The 15,901-nt window shown below is 35.7% G+C and overlaps 1 protein-coding gene across 1 annotated transcript; it reads left to right on the top strand.

Annotated features, from left to right (window-relative positions):
- Positions 1-14,278: 14,278 nt before the first annotated feature.
- LOC137396325 (serine-aspartate repeat-containing protein F-like) lies at positions 14,279-15,901 on the top strand. Its single transcript, XM_068082587.1, has one exon. It carries the CDS (start codon positions 14,279-14,281, stop codon positions 15,899-15,901), a length of 1,623 nt encoding a protein of 540 aa, XP_067938688.1.

Raw genomic sequence — 15,901 nt, forward strand, 5'->3', positions numbered from 1 at the left:
TAAATTTCCTACATGTAAAAGGTAGATGATTGGCTATGTGTCAGATTTCCAGATTCCAATTGTATACAGTCATACACATAATTTTAAGAGAAATGCGACAGTTTTATCTTACTTGAGATACATGATGGTACACCGTAACCAAATTGAGTAGGGTACAATAACTGTAAATATCTAAATTCATGGCCTAAAATTCTTTTAAATATTTCAATGTTTGTAGGTTACGATATCAGAAAGCTTACCTTACAACAAATGTGATCGATATATGTTAAAAGTGTTTTATTGGATTCGCTCGAGAATCTTTGATAGAGTGAATGCTGTGTCAGTCACATACGGAAAAAGATAACTCCAAGCTTATAGACGCGCATTAGACCAAACAAATGCTTATCGTGTACTGGATATTTCTGTGGCGTTTCATCATACTTACCTCTTTAGGGTAGGTCGTACTTACCCCTTTAGGGTATGGGTAGGAAACCTGAAAGTGCACTCGATCTTGTTGGCTATTATGCAGCACCTTAAGGTATGAGTTCGGATACTGAAGTGTCGAGAAGGTGCTTTCTAAACTCTCCTTATTATTGTGAAAACTTGGAAAATTGTGCAATACTCTAATTCCTGCACCTGCATCAAGTAATTATTGTAAAAAATAGAAAAGTGCTAAATGCAAGCTAGACATGTCACTCCGACTAGTAGTTCTACATGAACAAGTGTTATAGTACTTGCTATTGTAACTGACAAACTATTGATCTCTTGAAACAAGAAACAGGAGAGCACTCAAGGTAGACTGAAAAAATGAAAGGGTACAGAATGTAGAAACCAGAATTAAACTAAATTACCAACGCGGTTCGCACGACCATTGTTCCTAAATTTAGTTACCTCTTTAGTCTTGGCACACTGGCCCTTATTGAATGTCTTGTCTTCTGTCCTCAGCTTAAGGTCAAATTAGGTTAGCATATAAATTTACGGGAGGCACTCAGCTATTATGTGAAGCGGAAAAGGCCATATATCTTGCAATGCATTGTTTTAGTATTCTATAGATGAAGTTAAATGCCTGTCTAACAATACACAGTGATCATTATCATGCCTTTGCTCAGCATTATAAGCAGTATTATAGGAGATAGCATCAGAGCATTTATGAGGTGTGCAGAGTGGAGCAAAGTCAGTCGATGAAAGGGTAGTGTGACTGTCTGAATCTTCTCAAACTTTGCAAACAGTAAAAAGGAAGCTTTTGAGCGTTATTGTGTGAAGTATGTACAGTTGTTACTCATTGGGACTGCATTCGTTGAACTTTTTGCAACTTTTATAGCCTTCCATGCTATACTGTGACATTTATAGCCTTCCGTGTTATATTGTGACATTTATAGCCTTCCGTGTTATACTGTGACATTTGTAGCCTTCCGTGTTATACTGCAACATTTATAGCCTTCGATGTTATACTGCAACATTTATAGTCTTTCGTGTTATACTGCAACATTTATAGCCTTCCATGTTATACTACAACATTTATAGTCTTTCGTGTTATATTGCAACATTTATAGTCTTCCGTGTTATACTGCAAAATCTATAGCCTTTCGTGTTACATTGCAACATTTATAGCCTTCCGTGTTATACTACAACATTTATAGCCTTCCGTGTTATACTGCAACGTTTATAGTCTTTCGTGTTATACTGCAACATTTATAGTCTTCCGTGTAATACTGCAACATTTATAGCCTTTCGTGTTACATTGCAACATTTATAGCCTTCCGTGTTATACTACAACATTTATAGCCTTCCGTGTTATACTGCAACGTTTATAGCCTTTCGTGTTATACTGCAACATTTACAGTCTTTCGTGTTATACTGAAACATTTATAGCCTTTCGTGTTACAATGCAACATTTATAGCCTTCCGTGTTATACTACAACATTTATAGCCTTCCGTGTTATACTGCAACGTTTATAGCCTTTCGTGTTATACTGCAACATTTACAGTCTTTCGTGTTATACTGAAACATTTATAGCCTTTCGTGTTACAATGCAACATTTATAGCCTTCCATGTTATACTACAACATTTATAGCCTTCCGTGTTATACCGCAACATTTATAGCCTTTCGTGTTATACTGAGACGTTTATAGCCTTCCGTGTTATACTGCAACACTTATAGTCTTTCGTGTTATACTGCAACATTTATATCCTTTCGTGTTACACTGCAACATATATAGCCTTCCATGTTATACTGCACCATTTATAGTCTTCCGTGTTATACTGCAACATTTATAGCCTTCCGTGTTATACTGCAACATTTATAGTTTTTCGTGTTATACTGCAACATTTATAGTTTTCCGTGTTATACTGCAACATTTATAGCCTTCTGTGTTATACTGCAACATTTATAGCCTTACGTGTTATACTGCAACATTTATAGTTTTTCGTGTTATACTGCAACATTTATAATTTTCCGTGTTATACTGCAACATTTAAAGCCTTGCTTGCTATGCCAACATTTTGGTTATGAAAAACAGTTCTCTCCTAAAAGAGTATAATTTATATTATGCCTCATAATTACTAAACAGTATTGCACATATATAAAAAATTATGTTATGAGAAGATTTATAAACCTTTATATATATAACTGAATTTGATAGACACAACACATGTTTTCTCACATATGTATGTAATAGAAAATTTTCAATGCTAAGATTGCATGCAAAGCATTGTTTACAGATTAATTTAAAATATCTCCTACCATTAATGTTTGTTTAAAGAGATTTAGCTCAATGGACACAGGCCCGTATTCCCTGGGGCGGCTGGCCGACTGAGCCGCCCCAACTTTTTGGGAATTTTTTATGGCTAAGTACAGTCCAACTCGGATAACTCACCCTCGGATAAAATGTAACATTTCATCTCAAACACAAGGTTAACTCGAACGGATTTGTTTGGTCAGTTTCAACGCAATGATAAACTGCTTTAGATAACTCGACCTCAATATCATTAATTCGAGCAGTTATTGGCCCAACGGCTACGGAAACGGTTTTTATCACTTCATTCCAAGCCATAGAGACAAACATCAACTTTTAGTAGTTCTTCGGCATCCTTATTATCATTATCAGCGGCAAAATATTCTTGTTAACGACTTTTATAAAGGTTTGCAAAATATCAAGTTTTACCAAACACCCGCTTGGCCATGTCCCATCGAAAGCGTAAAAACCTCAGAATGAACTTAAAATAAAATCCGCAAAATTGATCTTTGTTAAAACACTCAAAAGAAAAAGATGTCTTTTTTCTGAGCGTTTTAACTGCGGTCAAGTTTTGCCTATTTTAATTTAAAAACGTCTCGTCAGTAACATCACCTAAAACAAAACAAATCTTAAAAAATAGAAAAATGTTGATACTTTGCGATAAAAATTTTTAAAATTTCACATGAGAGGCCCGGCTGAGGCCCTACATGAGAGAAACCTGTTGGGGGCTTACACCGCCCCCCTCCACACCCTAGGTGTTCATAACTAGTCGCCTAACATTAGCCGCCCCAACTTGCAACCAGTGAATACAGGCCTGATTGGACAAATCCGTATCAGGTGCCGTTATTGTCACCAAGAATCCACCCACGACTAGTTGATTCTTCTTTAATTCGGTTATTGTGAAAATGGAGTGGGTTGATAAAAAATTACAATGTACATATACATGGTTCATAAACACTTTGCTGGCTATCAATAACTAATACATAATTAAGCACTTTTAATCAAAAAGTTAATTGTTACTAAGAACATATTTCAGTAGGCGTATATAGACAATATATAGCGTCTAATGTAATTATATCATAGCCCGCCAGAATTTAAATACAAGATCACATTTTGCCCGATATAAGTACCCCACAAACTATCCATGAGCTAGTGTTTGAGAGCTGTGAAGGGGAGTCTAAAACTTGGTGACCATTACCAATGAAAGCAACATTATACAGTTGTTGGCGCCTCCAGACTGTTCTCTCTCAAATGTTGTCACTCTTGTGCGCTTTTCAAGATCCTAGAAGCTTCAGTTGTTTCTTGTCTCCCTACAGTTTTTTTGCACAATACTGAGTCATTCAAGGATTACTAGTTCGACAAATAGAAATAGTTTAGAGTTGCATAAAGCTTGCGAAAGGCCAGACATGAGTTTAGAGCTTTGACAAGACAGTCTAAGAGAATCATGTGGATGCGCTAGTTCATATAATTTAAAACCCACGCACTCTGATCGATACATTAAATATGCAGTAAGTTGCGTATAGTTTTGTTTAATAATTGTAAGACGGTGATGGATCAAAGGCTATGCGTGCTTTACCAGTAGCCTATGTAGACAGCTTCTTAAGACGGTGCTGGATCAAAGGCTATGCGTGCTTTACCAGTAGCTTATGTAGGCAGCTTCTTAAGACGGTGCTGGATCAAAGGCTAGGCGTACTTTACCAGTAGCCTATATAGATAGCTTCTTATATAAGTTGTTACGTTGGTTCCAACTTATATAAGAAGGTTAATGCTTCAAATTATTTATAATTTGAAGCGTTAAGCATTTAAAATCGATATATAAAATCTGCAGATGTATATATATAGATTGAATGAATAGCAAATTCTTGACATATTTAGTGCAATAAGTTGCTATGGAGAGTAAACAATTCCACCGGTGGCAGTCTGATCTGTTTGTTATATAACATCGGCTATCACCCTTATCTATGGCCTATCTATCTACTGATGCGAGAAATTAACATAAAATTACAAGTAGTCAACATGAGTTTTTGGCAGCGAACATGATTGAGTCTACAACTTTGGCAACTTTTCATCACCGACTGCCGGTCAGCGCGATGATTAGCATCTGGAATATTTATGATTGACAGTGCAAATTGATTGATGTCTTTTTTATGTCTAAATCTCATAGAAAAATGTATGCGACTTCCTTGTTGACACAGAAACTGATTTTGCAGGACCAAAAATTAACTCATAAATCCTCATAACTAGCAAACAAGCCATGTGAATTAAGGTCATTCTGACAAACAGTTCAGAAATAGATTCTGCTGCTTTCTGTGAAGAATTTCAAGTCAGTGATAAAATAGTATTAAATTAACTCTATAATATGATTACTTCTGGCCTTACTGATGTATTAAAATCTTAAAATGAATGTTGAAGTGTCTGTGAAATTTGAAAGAACGTTTGTCCATGCTTTGAGGTTTTTATAAAAAAGTATAATTGCAAAAGCAGCCTTAACAAAGTTCCCAATTTTTACATCGAGCTTTATTTTTGTGCAGTTGTTTGAAAATTACTGAGTTTGGTCCCATATAAGTATGAGGGGAGATCAGGATTGTGTTTCCTTCAGACATTCAACATTTCTCAGCAATAAACTGGATCGACCAAGCATATATCTCTTAGTATAAGTAAAACCATGATTAAGGAGATGACTACAGAGGTTGATGTCTTACAGCATCAATAGACATTGGCACCACAGGCTAAACAGGCTTGTGCATATGCTTTAGTTCTCTTCATGATGGTTTTTACACAAATCATTCCATTCTTATTCATGTATGTCTGTTCCGGTTTACTTGATCAACGAAGTTCAATCTTCAAAGCTTTGTTTAGTGATCATATTTTTATAATTAATAATTTTGATAAGAATTATTAATAATATTCTTGTAATTCTCTGTAGCTTTCCAAAGTGTCCGCCTAGAGAAAAGAACGGGCCAATGAGGTGCAAGATCAAATCTACTTTAAACAAATCGGTATGTTCCACCTAAAGATTATGTCATCGGAATTTGTTCTGAAGACATCAGAGCCAAATGTGCGCTTATATAGGTACCCCCTTGAAGGTTTGTGTAGCGATGCTATAGTCAGAGATATCGAGCCTGGACAAGTGGCTATCATGGCCAACGATGCCAAAAAGATCAAACTCGACATCTCAGAAAAACAAGATTTGTCACATTTGCTCCACCTAGTCTGAACTAATTTAATGTAGCAATGTACGCTGACCTGTAGAGTCCTCATAGTTTAAAGTGCAAGCAATAGCCTGGGCTTCGCTTTCTGGAAAGTTCGCTCGCTAGTGTTAACTGGAATGATATTCTGCCTTAAATTCCTCCCTCTGGCAATTTTCAGAACAAGTGATGGTTTCTACCTGAGGCTTCCAGTCTCCCTTGCTATGCCCAAACTAGTAATCTTTCTTCACACCAACCTTTAGATAGATGGCTTACATTCTAGCATGTGATTCAGCAGTAGAAGAACACCAGCATAGTAAAAACCAACATGCTAAGCATTTCTAGGAAGAAAAGGGGACAAATGCATGCTAGCAAATCCACTACTACCATCTCAGCTGTCCCGGTAATATAAGAAATATTCTGAAGCATACAAAAAGGCCTCTAAACACAGCAAAAGTTTGAGTACCTTCGCTTCTCCACAACCAGCATAATTAATTCATTTTTAAATCTCCCTCTATGCATAATTAATGGAGCGACTGCTGTACTAGTCACACTTCCTTGTATTTGAGGAGATCTCCCGTCATGGCACAAGTGCCTGAATCTATTAATTATGGCTTAATCATTCCGACCTTTTTACTTGTGACCGGCCTCTTTCAATATACCAGAGATTGATTAGATTGTCAGACGAGGGGCTAATAAAAGCTCCATTGATGGACCATAAAAAGGCTCGGGTGGTGCTGTAGATTAGCTATAGATGACAGAATCTAGCTTTAGCTGATAGAGACTAGCTATAGTTGACAGAGTCTAGCTTTAGCTGATGTAGACTAGCTATAGTTGACAGAGACTATTTACAGATTTAGCTGATAGGGCTATAGCTAGTATCTATAGCTGATAAAGACTAGTTATAGATGATAGAGACTTGCTATACTGATAGAGACAAACTCTGTCTATTGACTATGAACATGTAGATTTGGCAAACTGGGTTACAGATACAATATAGCTCAACATTCCAGCTTGCCCTCTCTCACTTATTGGTGAGCCTGCTGAAAATGATGTGTTGATTTGACAAATGATCACTATGCTCTGCTTGTCGGCCATTTATGACATATGTGAAGGTTATGTTGTTTTTATGAAAGAGCACTATCCGGTGAGCTTCTATTTTTTTGTGTTTTTATCGCAAGAGAGCACTATTCTGTGAGTTTGTATTTTGGTGTTTTCCATCTTATCTCCTTCAGTAGTTCTTGTAACGGAGTTGACATAAATACAAAGTATTAATGGTTGTCTAACTAGGTATGTATGTACCTTCGATTTAGTTTTTGGCCTTTTGTGTGCCTTTAATTTTATATCATAGAGATGATTGTACTATAAATATTTATTGCACTTTTATTGTTTCTACTTACTGACTTCCAGCTATGGTCTGACATTTAAATATATTCCAGTCGTATGCTCCAAGAATGGGACTCTATTTTTCTGAGTTTTGTTTTTCTCGCACATCACTTTATTACATAACACAAAATAAACTAACATAGTCATTTTTAAGCTTGATGACTGATTATGTATGCAATCTGCAGCTCTATCACTAATTCATCCCCTATAGCCGATATCAGGAAAGTTTGCAACCTATTCGTTGCATGGATGTTGAATATTTTTTAATAAATTCATATATTAGGTTAGTGATTAAGTAACAGATAAATTACAACAATGGCACATTACTAGTTAGAACAAACCAAACTGAAAATTTTTTCTCTTTCCCTTTTTTTCTGAAAAAAGCAGACAACTCTTTTGTCATATATTACTGTAGTTTGTCAAACTCATGCTTGCATGACCTAACCTAATTCCCAGTGATTTCGCTAAACAGGTTAAGAAATTTTCTAAGTTTAGACTGTTCTGCACTCTCATCATAGAGTTGCGTAAACAACCTTTTAAATAGATTCTATGTTCAGGGTGCCTCCGCTATTCCGAAGACAATTTTGTATTGGTTATGAAACACCGCACCTCCTTTTATAACCCGGTTCCTCGCACACTTCCAACCAATCGCTCATCATATCTGTATTATACATTTGAGGTGATTCACCCCACCTGCCTGTTAATTATATAACATCATAAGATGATGAGCTGCTGATGGATGGTGGTACAGAGGAGGTGTGGTCGATAGCAGGAACTGCAGCTAATGACCGTTACAAACACCAACCAATTATTTCTATGATTCATCTGGTGACTTGAAGCTCACACAAAACAGTCCAAGACCCAATTTTTCCTTCTTTTCCCAATTATAGAGCCTAACAATTACTTCAACCTCAAGGCGCCGCTATTCTAGTACTAACACATTAATGCAAGGCACTTCCACAACTGAATTAGACGCTAGTAGCTTTGGTGATTGAAGATGAGGATGTGCAACTGTGACACGGGCTGCTAGTAAACAAGAGGATCCCAAAAATGTTTTATACTTCATTCGTTTTTCATTTAGACTCACAAATTTTAGTCACAGAATCAACCCGCTGCCCGCTGCCAGTTGTAAATGAAAGATTTTACATTTTGCTTTGTTAGATGCACTCAAAAGCTCTCTGATCAGTTATGAAGGCATATTTTATATACGGTAAGCAAAAAGTGAGATCTATCTTTGATCATTAAGATGGAAGATGGAAGATACAAAAGTTATAAGTTAGCCCATTTTCCAATCATGCACCAAATGAAATCTACAAGTAGTCAATACGTGAAAAATAAACAGTTATATTACTAATTCATATTTTTGAATATCTTATAATAAGTGACATTATGGAATGTGTTACATTTCTATGTCAAAACTTTCTACAAATTAAATGATCCAGGCCAGTGTATTCAATAAACTGACAAACTCAAGTGTGATTTACTAATTGGTCAAAACCTTACTGAGATGTTTGCAGCTTCTCTGAGTGTATTCCGTTTTGGGAAAGCTGGTGAGTATATTTTGGAGCAATCTATAAACACAGTAATAAAGGTTACTCTTGCGTTATTAATAGCAATCAGTTCTGAGTAAAGAAGAAACGTTATTAATATGAGGCTTTTGTTAAATATATCCAATCGGATAAAACTCGATAAGCTTTGGCAGACAAAGCCGCCAAACCATAAAATGATAACTTGCAACAGAAATTTGAAGAGAGCATTTCCTCATGCCGAGTGATTCAACTACTGTGCACAGGTGGAGTAAAGCCGCTTTTATAACAAGTACTTAATACTTAAGTGTACCCGCTTATATTTATTACTTTGGTCTTTTCCTGGTAAACCTGTAGTTTCTCAGTCATGTTTTCTAGGAATATTCAGGGATCTATTAGTGCGGAACACAAAGCTGTTTGGCTCGCAAGAATGGACATCTACGCTTTAAATACACATTCTAGTCTTCCTTGTTTCTTAAAAATTGTCTTGTTGATTTCAGGCTTTTATCAAAAAAGGTCACAAATGTTCACAAATGCATCAAAAACATTTGAAAGATATTTGGAGCCTTATATAACACCATTTTTGTGTTATATAACTAAACATCTGCATACAGACAGCATCCATTTCGGCAGGCTGATTAACGGCTGTTTTGACAGATTAATCACGCTCAAGACTTGATAACAAGCATGAAGTTGAAAAGGTTATATTCCGGCAAAACTAGAGATTGAGATCGGCGGCTATGAGCTGCCATGACTGTGCACATTCTGGATGGCTAGTTTGTTCTGGTCCGTTGAATGGAAATCTGATATCACAAAAGATTTCCAAGAGTATCTCTAATTTGACTACATCTCAATGTTGCTGTTTATCTAACTTTTTAGAAAGTTTCGTGTATTTTTATTCAAAGTTGTTGTTCTACTCTGACCCACAGTTTTCAAGATCATTATTAATGATGAACATAGTAAATGTAAACTTTTTTTAAATGTACGGTGCAAATTACTCATAAAACTAGAGTACGTTTCTGTTTTAAAGATCCGTCAAATGTAAACTAGAGACATAATTTTCTGCAGCAAATTAAATACAACAAACCTTACTATGAGCTAAATGAAAACAGCAGAAAGTAAAATATACTGACAAAGATTATCGTAGAAGGTCAAAGGATAACAACTCTGATGTCTTCTCGCTCTTTTCAACTTAAAGTTACTAATCGTGTTGTTGATCAAGTAGCTCTTCTGTAATTATATGATGTAAAAACTCATAAAGTTATGAAAACAGTAATTAACTTATTGGACAATTAACAAACCATTAAGAACTTCAAAAGTTTCTGAGCTGGTCATTCACCTCAATATTCTCAAGCCTTGTTGGCAAAATATCAAAAATGTGGATTTTAAAATACATTTGACTATAATATATCTGGTAGGAGTCCTGCTGTCAAATTTGCTTCCTTTTTTCTGTCATTCAATGACAAAATGTTGGTTGATTAGCTGACAAGAGTTGATGGACCAAAAAGATCCTATCACAGGAATAGTTTGTATTAGAATGTAATATTTGGTATTTATTAAAAACAAGATTTCGACGCTGTATATTAATATTAGGGAAACAAACAACATGCTATTTTTTTAAGTTAAAGTTGTTTTATTTCAAATATTGTATAATAAGTTTTGACATTTGCCAGTCAACTTGTAGATTTGTCTTTGCATGGTTTCTATAAATCTGTATCACTGTTAGTAATCATATCTATACCAAGACTATGATCATATCTGACTTGCTTCTATCACCTAAAGATAGGTTTATTTCACAAACGTCCAGTTTGTAGTTTTTTAAAAGGTGATCGGCGATTCTGTGACTGCATGAAAATAATAAATCCAAACCAATGATGTAAAAATAATATTTTTAAGGAGAATAGTAAATGTGTGTTTGTGCACTTGTATAAAGTATAGACCTGTTATATATAAAGTATATACCTGTTGTGTATAAAGTATAGACATGTTGTGTATAAATTGTAGACCTGTTGTGTATAAAGTATAGACCTGTTGTATATAAAGTATATACCTGTTGTGTATAAAGTATAGACATGTTGTGTATAAATTGTAGACCTGTTGTGTATAAAGTATAGACTTGTTGTATATAAAGTATATACCTGTTGTGTATAAAGTATAAATCTGTTGTATATAAAGTATAGACCTGTTGTACATAAAGTATACACCTGATGTGTATAAAGTATAGACTTGTTGTATATAAAGTATATACCTGTTGTATATAAAGTACAGACCTGTTGTGTATAAAGTATAGACCTGTTGTATATAAAGTATAGACCTGTTGTACATAAAGTATACACCTGATGTGTATAAAGTATAGACCTGTTGTGTATAAAGTATAGACTTGTTGTGTATAAAGTATAGACCAGTTGTATATAAAGTATAGACCTGTTGTGTATAAAGTATAGACCTGTTGTGTATAAATTATAGACCTGTTGTGTATAAAGTATAGACTTTTTGTGTATAAAGTATAGACTTGTCGTAGATAAAGTATAGACCAGTTGTATATAAAGTACAGACCTGTTGTGTATATAGTATAGACCTGTTGTATATAAAGTATAGACCTGTTGTGTATAAAGTATAGACTTGTTGTGTATAAAGTATAGACCAGCTGTATATGAAGTATAGACTAGTCGTATATAAAGTATAGACCTGTTGTGTATAAAGTATAGACCAGTTGTATATAAAGTATAGACTTGTTGTACATAAAGTATACACCTGTTGTGTATAAAGTATAGACTTGTTGTGTATAGAGTATAGACCAGTTGTATATAAAGTATAGACCAGTTGTATATAAAGTACAGACCTGTTGTGTATATAGTATAGACCTGTTGTATATAAAGTATAGACCTGTTGTGTATAAAGTATAGACCTGTTGTATATAAAGTATAGACTTGTTGTACATAAAGTATACACCTGTTGTGTATAAAGTATAGACTTGTTGTGTATAGAGTATAGACCGGCTGTATATGAAGTATAGACTAGTCGTATATAAAGTATAGACCTGTTGTGTATAAAGTATAGACCTGTTGCATATAAAGTATAGACTTGTTGTACATAAAGTATACACCTGTTGTGTATAAAGTATAGACTTGTTGTGTATAAAGTATAGACCAGTTGTATATAAAGTATAGACCTGTTGTGTATAAAGTATATACCTGTTGCGTATAAAGTATAGACCTGTTGTGTATAAATTATAGACCTGTTGTGTATAAAGTATAGACTTTTTGTGTATAAAGTATAGACTTGTCGTATATAAAGTATAGATCTGCTGTATATAAAGTATAAACCTGTTGTATATAAAGTATAGACCTGTTGTTGTGTATAAAGTATAGAACAGTTGTGTATAAAGTAAAGACCTGTTGTGTACAAAGTAAACACATGCTGTGTATAAAGTATAGACCTGTTGTGTATAAAGTATAGACCTTTTGTATATAAACTATAGACCTGTTGTGTATAAAGTATAGACTAGTTGTATATAAAGTATATACCTGTTGTATATAAAGTGTAGACCAGTTGTGTAGGATCTATGTTATACAGAGCCATTTGAATGCAACTCAGTGGATCCGTAGGCAAAAAGGGAAACTGTAACCCCTATTTAATGCTTGAGTTGAAACTGTTCAAGACTCAGGTTATGACCTTTGATCTAACAACTATTTTTAAAATTTTAATATCCTTAAATGGCAGGATACAAATATGGATTCACTAGCAAAAATTCCTTTGTGTTTTGGATTGGATTCAGTCAAAGCACCAATCTCATGCTTGCTCTTATCAAAAGTCCTACAAAATTGAAAATTTCGGTTGTATGCAGCAAGAGAATATCATCTGTACATATGTACTCACAGCCGCCTATCAAAAGTACAAAACAAACTTCCACTTGCTTATGTTTCCAAATGTTTAAAGACATCCAAATTTTGTATGTACATGTAATATCATGACACTTCCTCTTCTTGCTTGTAAGTATACCTGCATAGTTACTTTTAACATTTCACATAGATATTGCCCACATGGCTTTTAGAAGATCCTTGTCTCATTTCCTGCAAGAACATCACATACAAATACATGTCTCTTACTCTCGGAACTTACAACAGATTAAATGTGTTGTAAAATCATTTTAATCATTTTATTATTATCATTTTATTCTTGTAAAATCATCAAAATTTTCGTCATTGCCTTACCCTGTCATAGCTAACTGGACAATCTCGGGAATCACCTGTTGAAGAATGTCACATCATAGCATATTGCATTTTTGCTTTGTCATATTCAATGTAGTTTTTTCTGGAAATTTTTTTTATTGCGCCTTTGATATTCTCGCTTTGTTCGGTCAGTTAATTAAAAGCACTTCCTCAAATGAATATAAACGGCAAAATAATATCTATTTGTAAAGTGCTTTTCTGGAAGTCATGTAAATTGAGCACACAATAACAGGAATTCCTTCTGCTTACTGTCATCTTTAGTGATTTCCTATAGTCGTTACATCACACTGTTGAGGTTTATAGTATATCTGTCTTGTTATACATATAGACGTCGTTATTGACTTGCTAATAGTAAATTCAAATGAAATTCTTAACTAGAAGATTGTTTCGTTATGTAAAGAGTTGTGCTACCCCGTAGCAGAGTTTCTGATTAATTTCCAAACTGCTCCCTTTTGTAAAGTCATGTCAGGAAAGACCTTCTGGGTTTCGTTACATTTTGTACTACTGATAAGGACAATAATCTTAGAGAGAGAGGCAGACTTGAATTTAAAGTTGACTGATTTTTAGGATAAGGGTTGACACTTTCCAAAGAGCGATAATAGCTTCTTGAACGTAGGAAGATGTAAGTGCATAGTTTTGAAAACAGTATTTTAATCACACAAATTCTGCCGATGAGATGTTTCATGGAGATAAGGTATAGAAAATTTATCCGTACAAATAGCAAGATTGCGACTTTGGCTGCTTCCAAAGTTGTGCCGTATTATAATTGGTGATGTTAATGATTAAGCAACTGTCAAAGTGAAGACTTGGTTAATCATCTACTTGTTGACTTCAGTTTTTAAATCATACTTTACCGTATGACAGTGAAGCAAGAAACGAGTACATGTAGCACATTGATTCTAAGCCAGTGCAGAAGCAAGCCAGTGCCGCTGACCATATATTGGGGATGCCTGTAGCCTGTGCACTCATTACATGCTCTTCACTGATAGAGATACAATGCGCTGTTCACTTTAACTTCTCTCATAAACAATGTTTTGACACTTCATAGTATAGCCTGTGATTGAATTAAGGTTGTTAAATACAAAATAACACATTGTTATAGAGTTGAGCTGACAAGTTGATTGCGTATTACGAATTCCGTAGTCTACAACCCGTAAGAAAAATGGCTAAATAATATGACAGAGTGATAAAATATGAAAATTATGCATTCAGTTCTCAGACCGGTTTTCTCATGAAACTGAGTTTTCCTCACACTGATTTCCATGTGACCAGTGCTGTTGAGACTGACACTGATCTCTATATGACCAGTACTGCTGAGACTGACACTGATCTCTATATGACCAGTGCTGCTGTGACTGTCACTGATCTCTTTATGACCAGTACTGCTGAGACTGACACTGATCTCTATATGACCAGTGCTGTTGAGACTGACACTGATCTCTATATGACCAGTACTGCTGAGACTGACACTGATCTCTATATGACCAGTGATGCTGAGACTGTCACTGATCTCTATATGACCAGTGATGCTGAGACTGACACTGATCTCCATATGACCAGTACTGCTGAGACTGACACTGATCTCTATATGACCAGTACTGCTGAGACTGACACTGATCTCTATATGACCAGTGATGCTGAGACTGATACTGATCTCTATATGACCAGTGATGCTGAGACTGACACTGATCTCCATATGACCAGTACTGCTGAGACTGACACTGATCTCTATATGACCAGTACTGCTGAGACTGACACTGATCTCTATATGACCAGTACTGCTGAGACTGAGACTGATCTCTATATGACCAGTGCTGCTGAGACTGACACTGATCTCTATATGACCAGTACTGCTGAGACTAACACTGATATCTATATGACCAGTACTGCTGAGACTGACACTGATCTCTATATGACCAGTACTGCTGAGACTGACACTGATCTCTATATGACCAGTACTGCTGAGACTGACACTGATCTCTATATGACCAGTACTGCTGAGACTGACACTGATCTTTATATGACCAGTGCTGCTGAGACTGTCACTGATCTCTATATGACCAGTGCTGCTGAGACTGACACTGATATCTATATGACCAGTACTGCTGAGACTAACACTGATATCTATATGACCAGTACTGCTGAGACTGTCACTGATCTCCATATGACCAGTGCTGCTGAGACTGACACTGATCTCCATATGACCAGTGCTGGTGTGACTGACACTGATCTCTATGTGACCAGTGCTGCTGAGACTGACACTGATCTCTATATGACCAGTACTGCTGAGACTGTCACTGATCTCCATATGACCAGTGCTGCTGAGACTGACACTGATCTCCATATGACCAGTGCTGTTGAGACTGACACTGATCTCTATATGACCAGTACTGCTGTGACTGACACTGATCTCTATATGACCAGTGCTGCTGAGACTGTCACTGATCTCCATATGGCCAGTACTGCTGAGACTGACACTGATCTCCATATGACCAGTGCTGTTGAGACTGACACTGATCTCTATATGACCAGTACTTCTGTGACTGACACTGATCTCTATATGACCAGTGCTGCTGAGACTGACACTGATCTCTATATGACCAGTGCTGTTGAGACTGTCACTGGTCTCTATATGACCAGTGCTGCTGTGACTGACACTGATCTCCATATGACCAGTGCTGTTGAGACTGACACTGATCTCTATATGACCAGTACTTCTGTGACTGACACTGATCTCTATATGACCAGTGCTGCTGAGATTGACAATGATATCTACATGACCAGTGCTGTTGAGACTGACACTGATTTCGGTTCAGAACATCTGTATTCGTCTTTTACATTTTTTATCATGTGA

Source organism: Watersipora subatra, chromosome 1 (assembly GCF_963576615.1).
Source record: "Watersipora subatra chromosome 1, tzWatSuba1.1, whole genome shotgun sequence".
NCBI lineage: Eukaryota > Metazoa > Bryozoa > Gymnolaemata > Cheilostomatida > Watersiporidae > Watersipora > Watersipora subatra.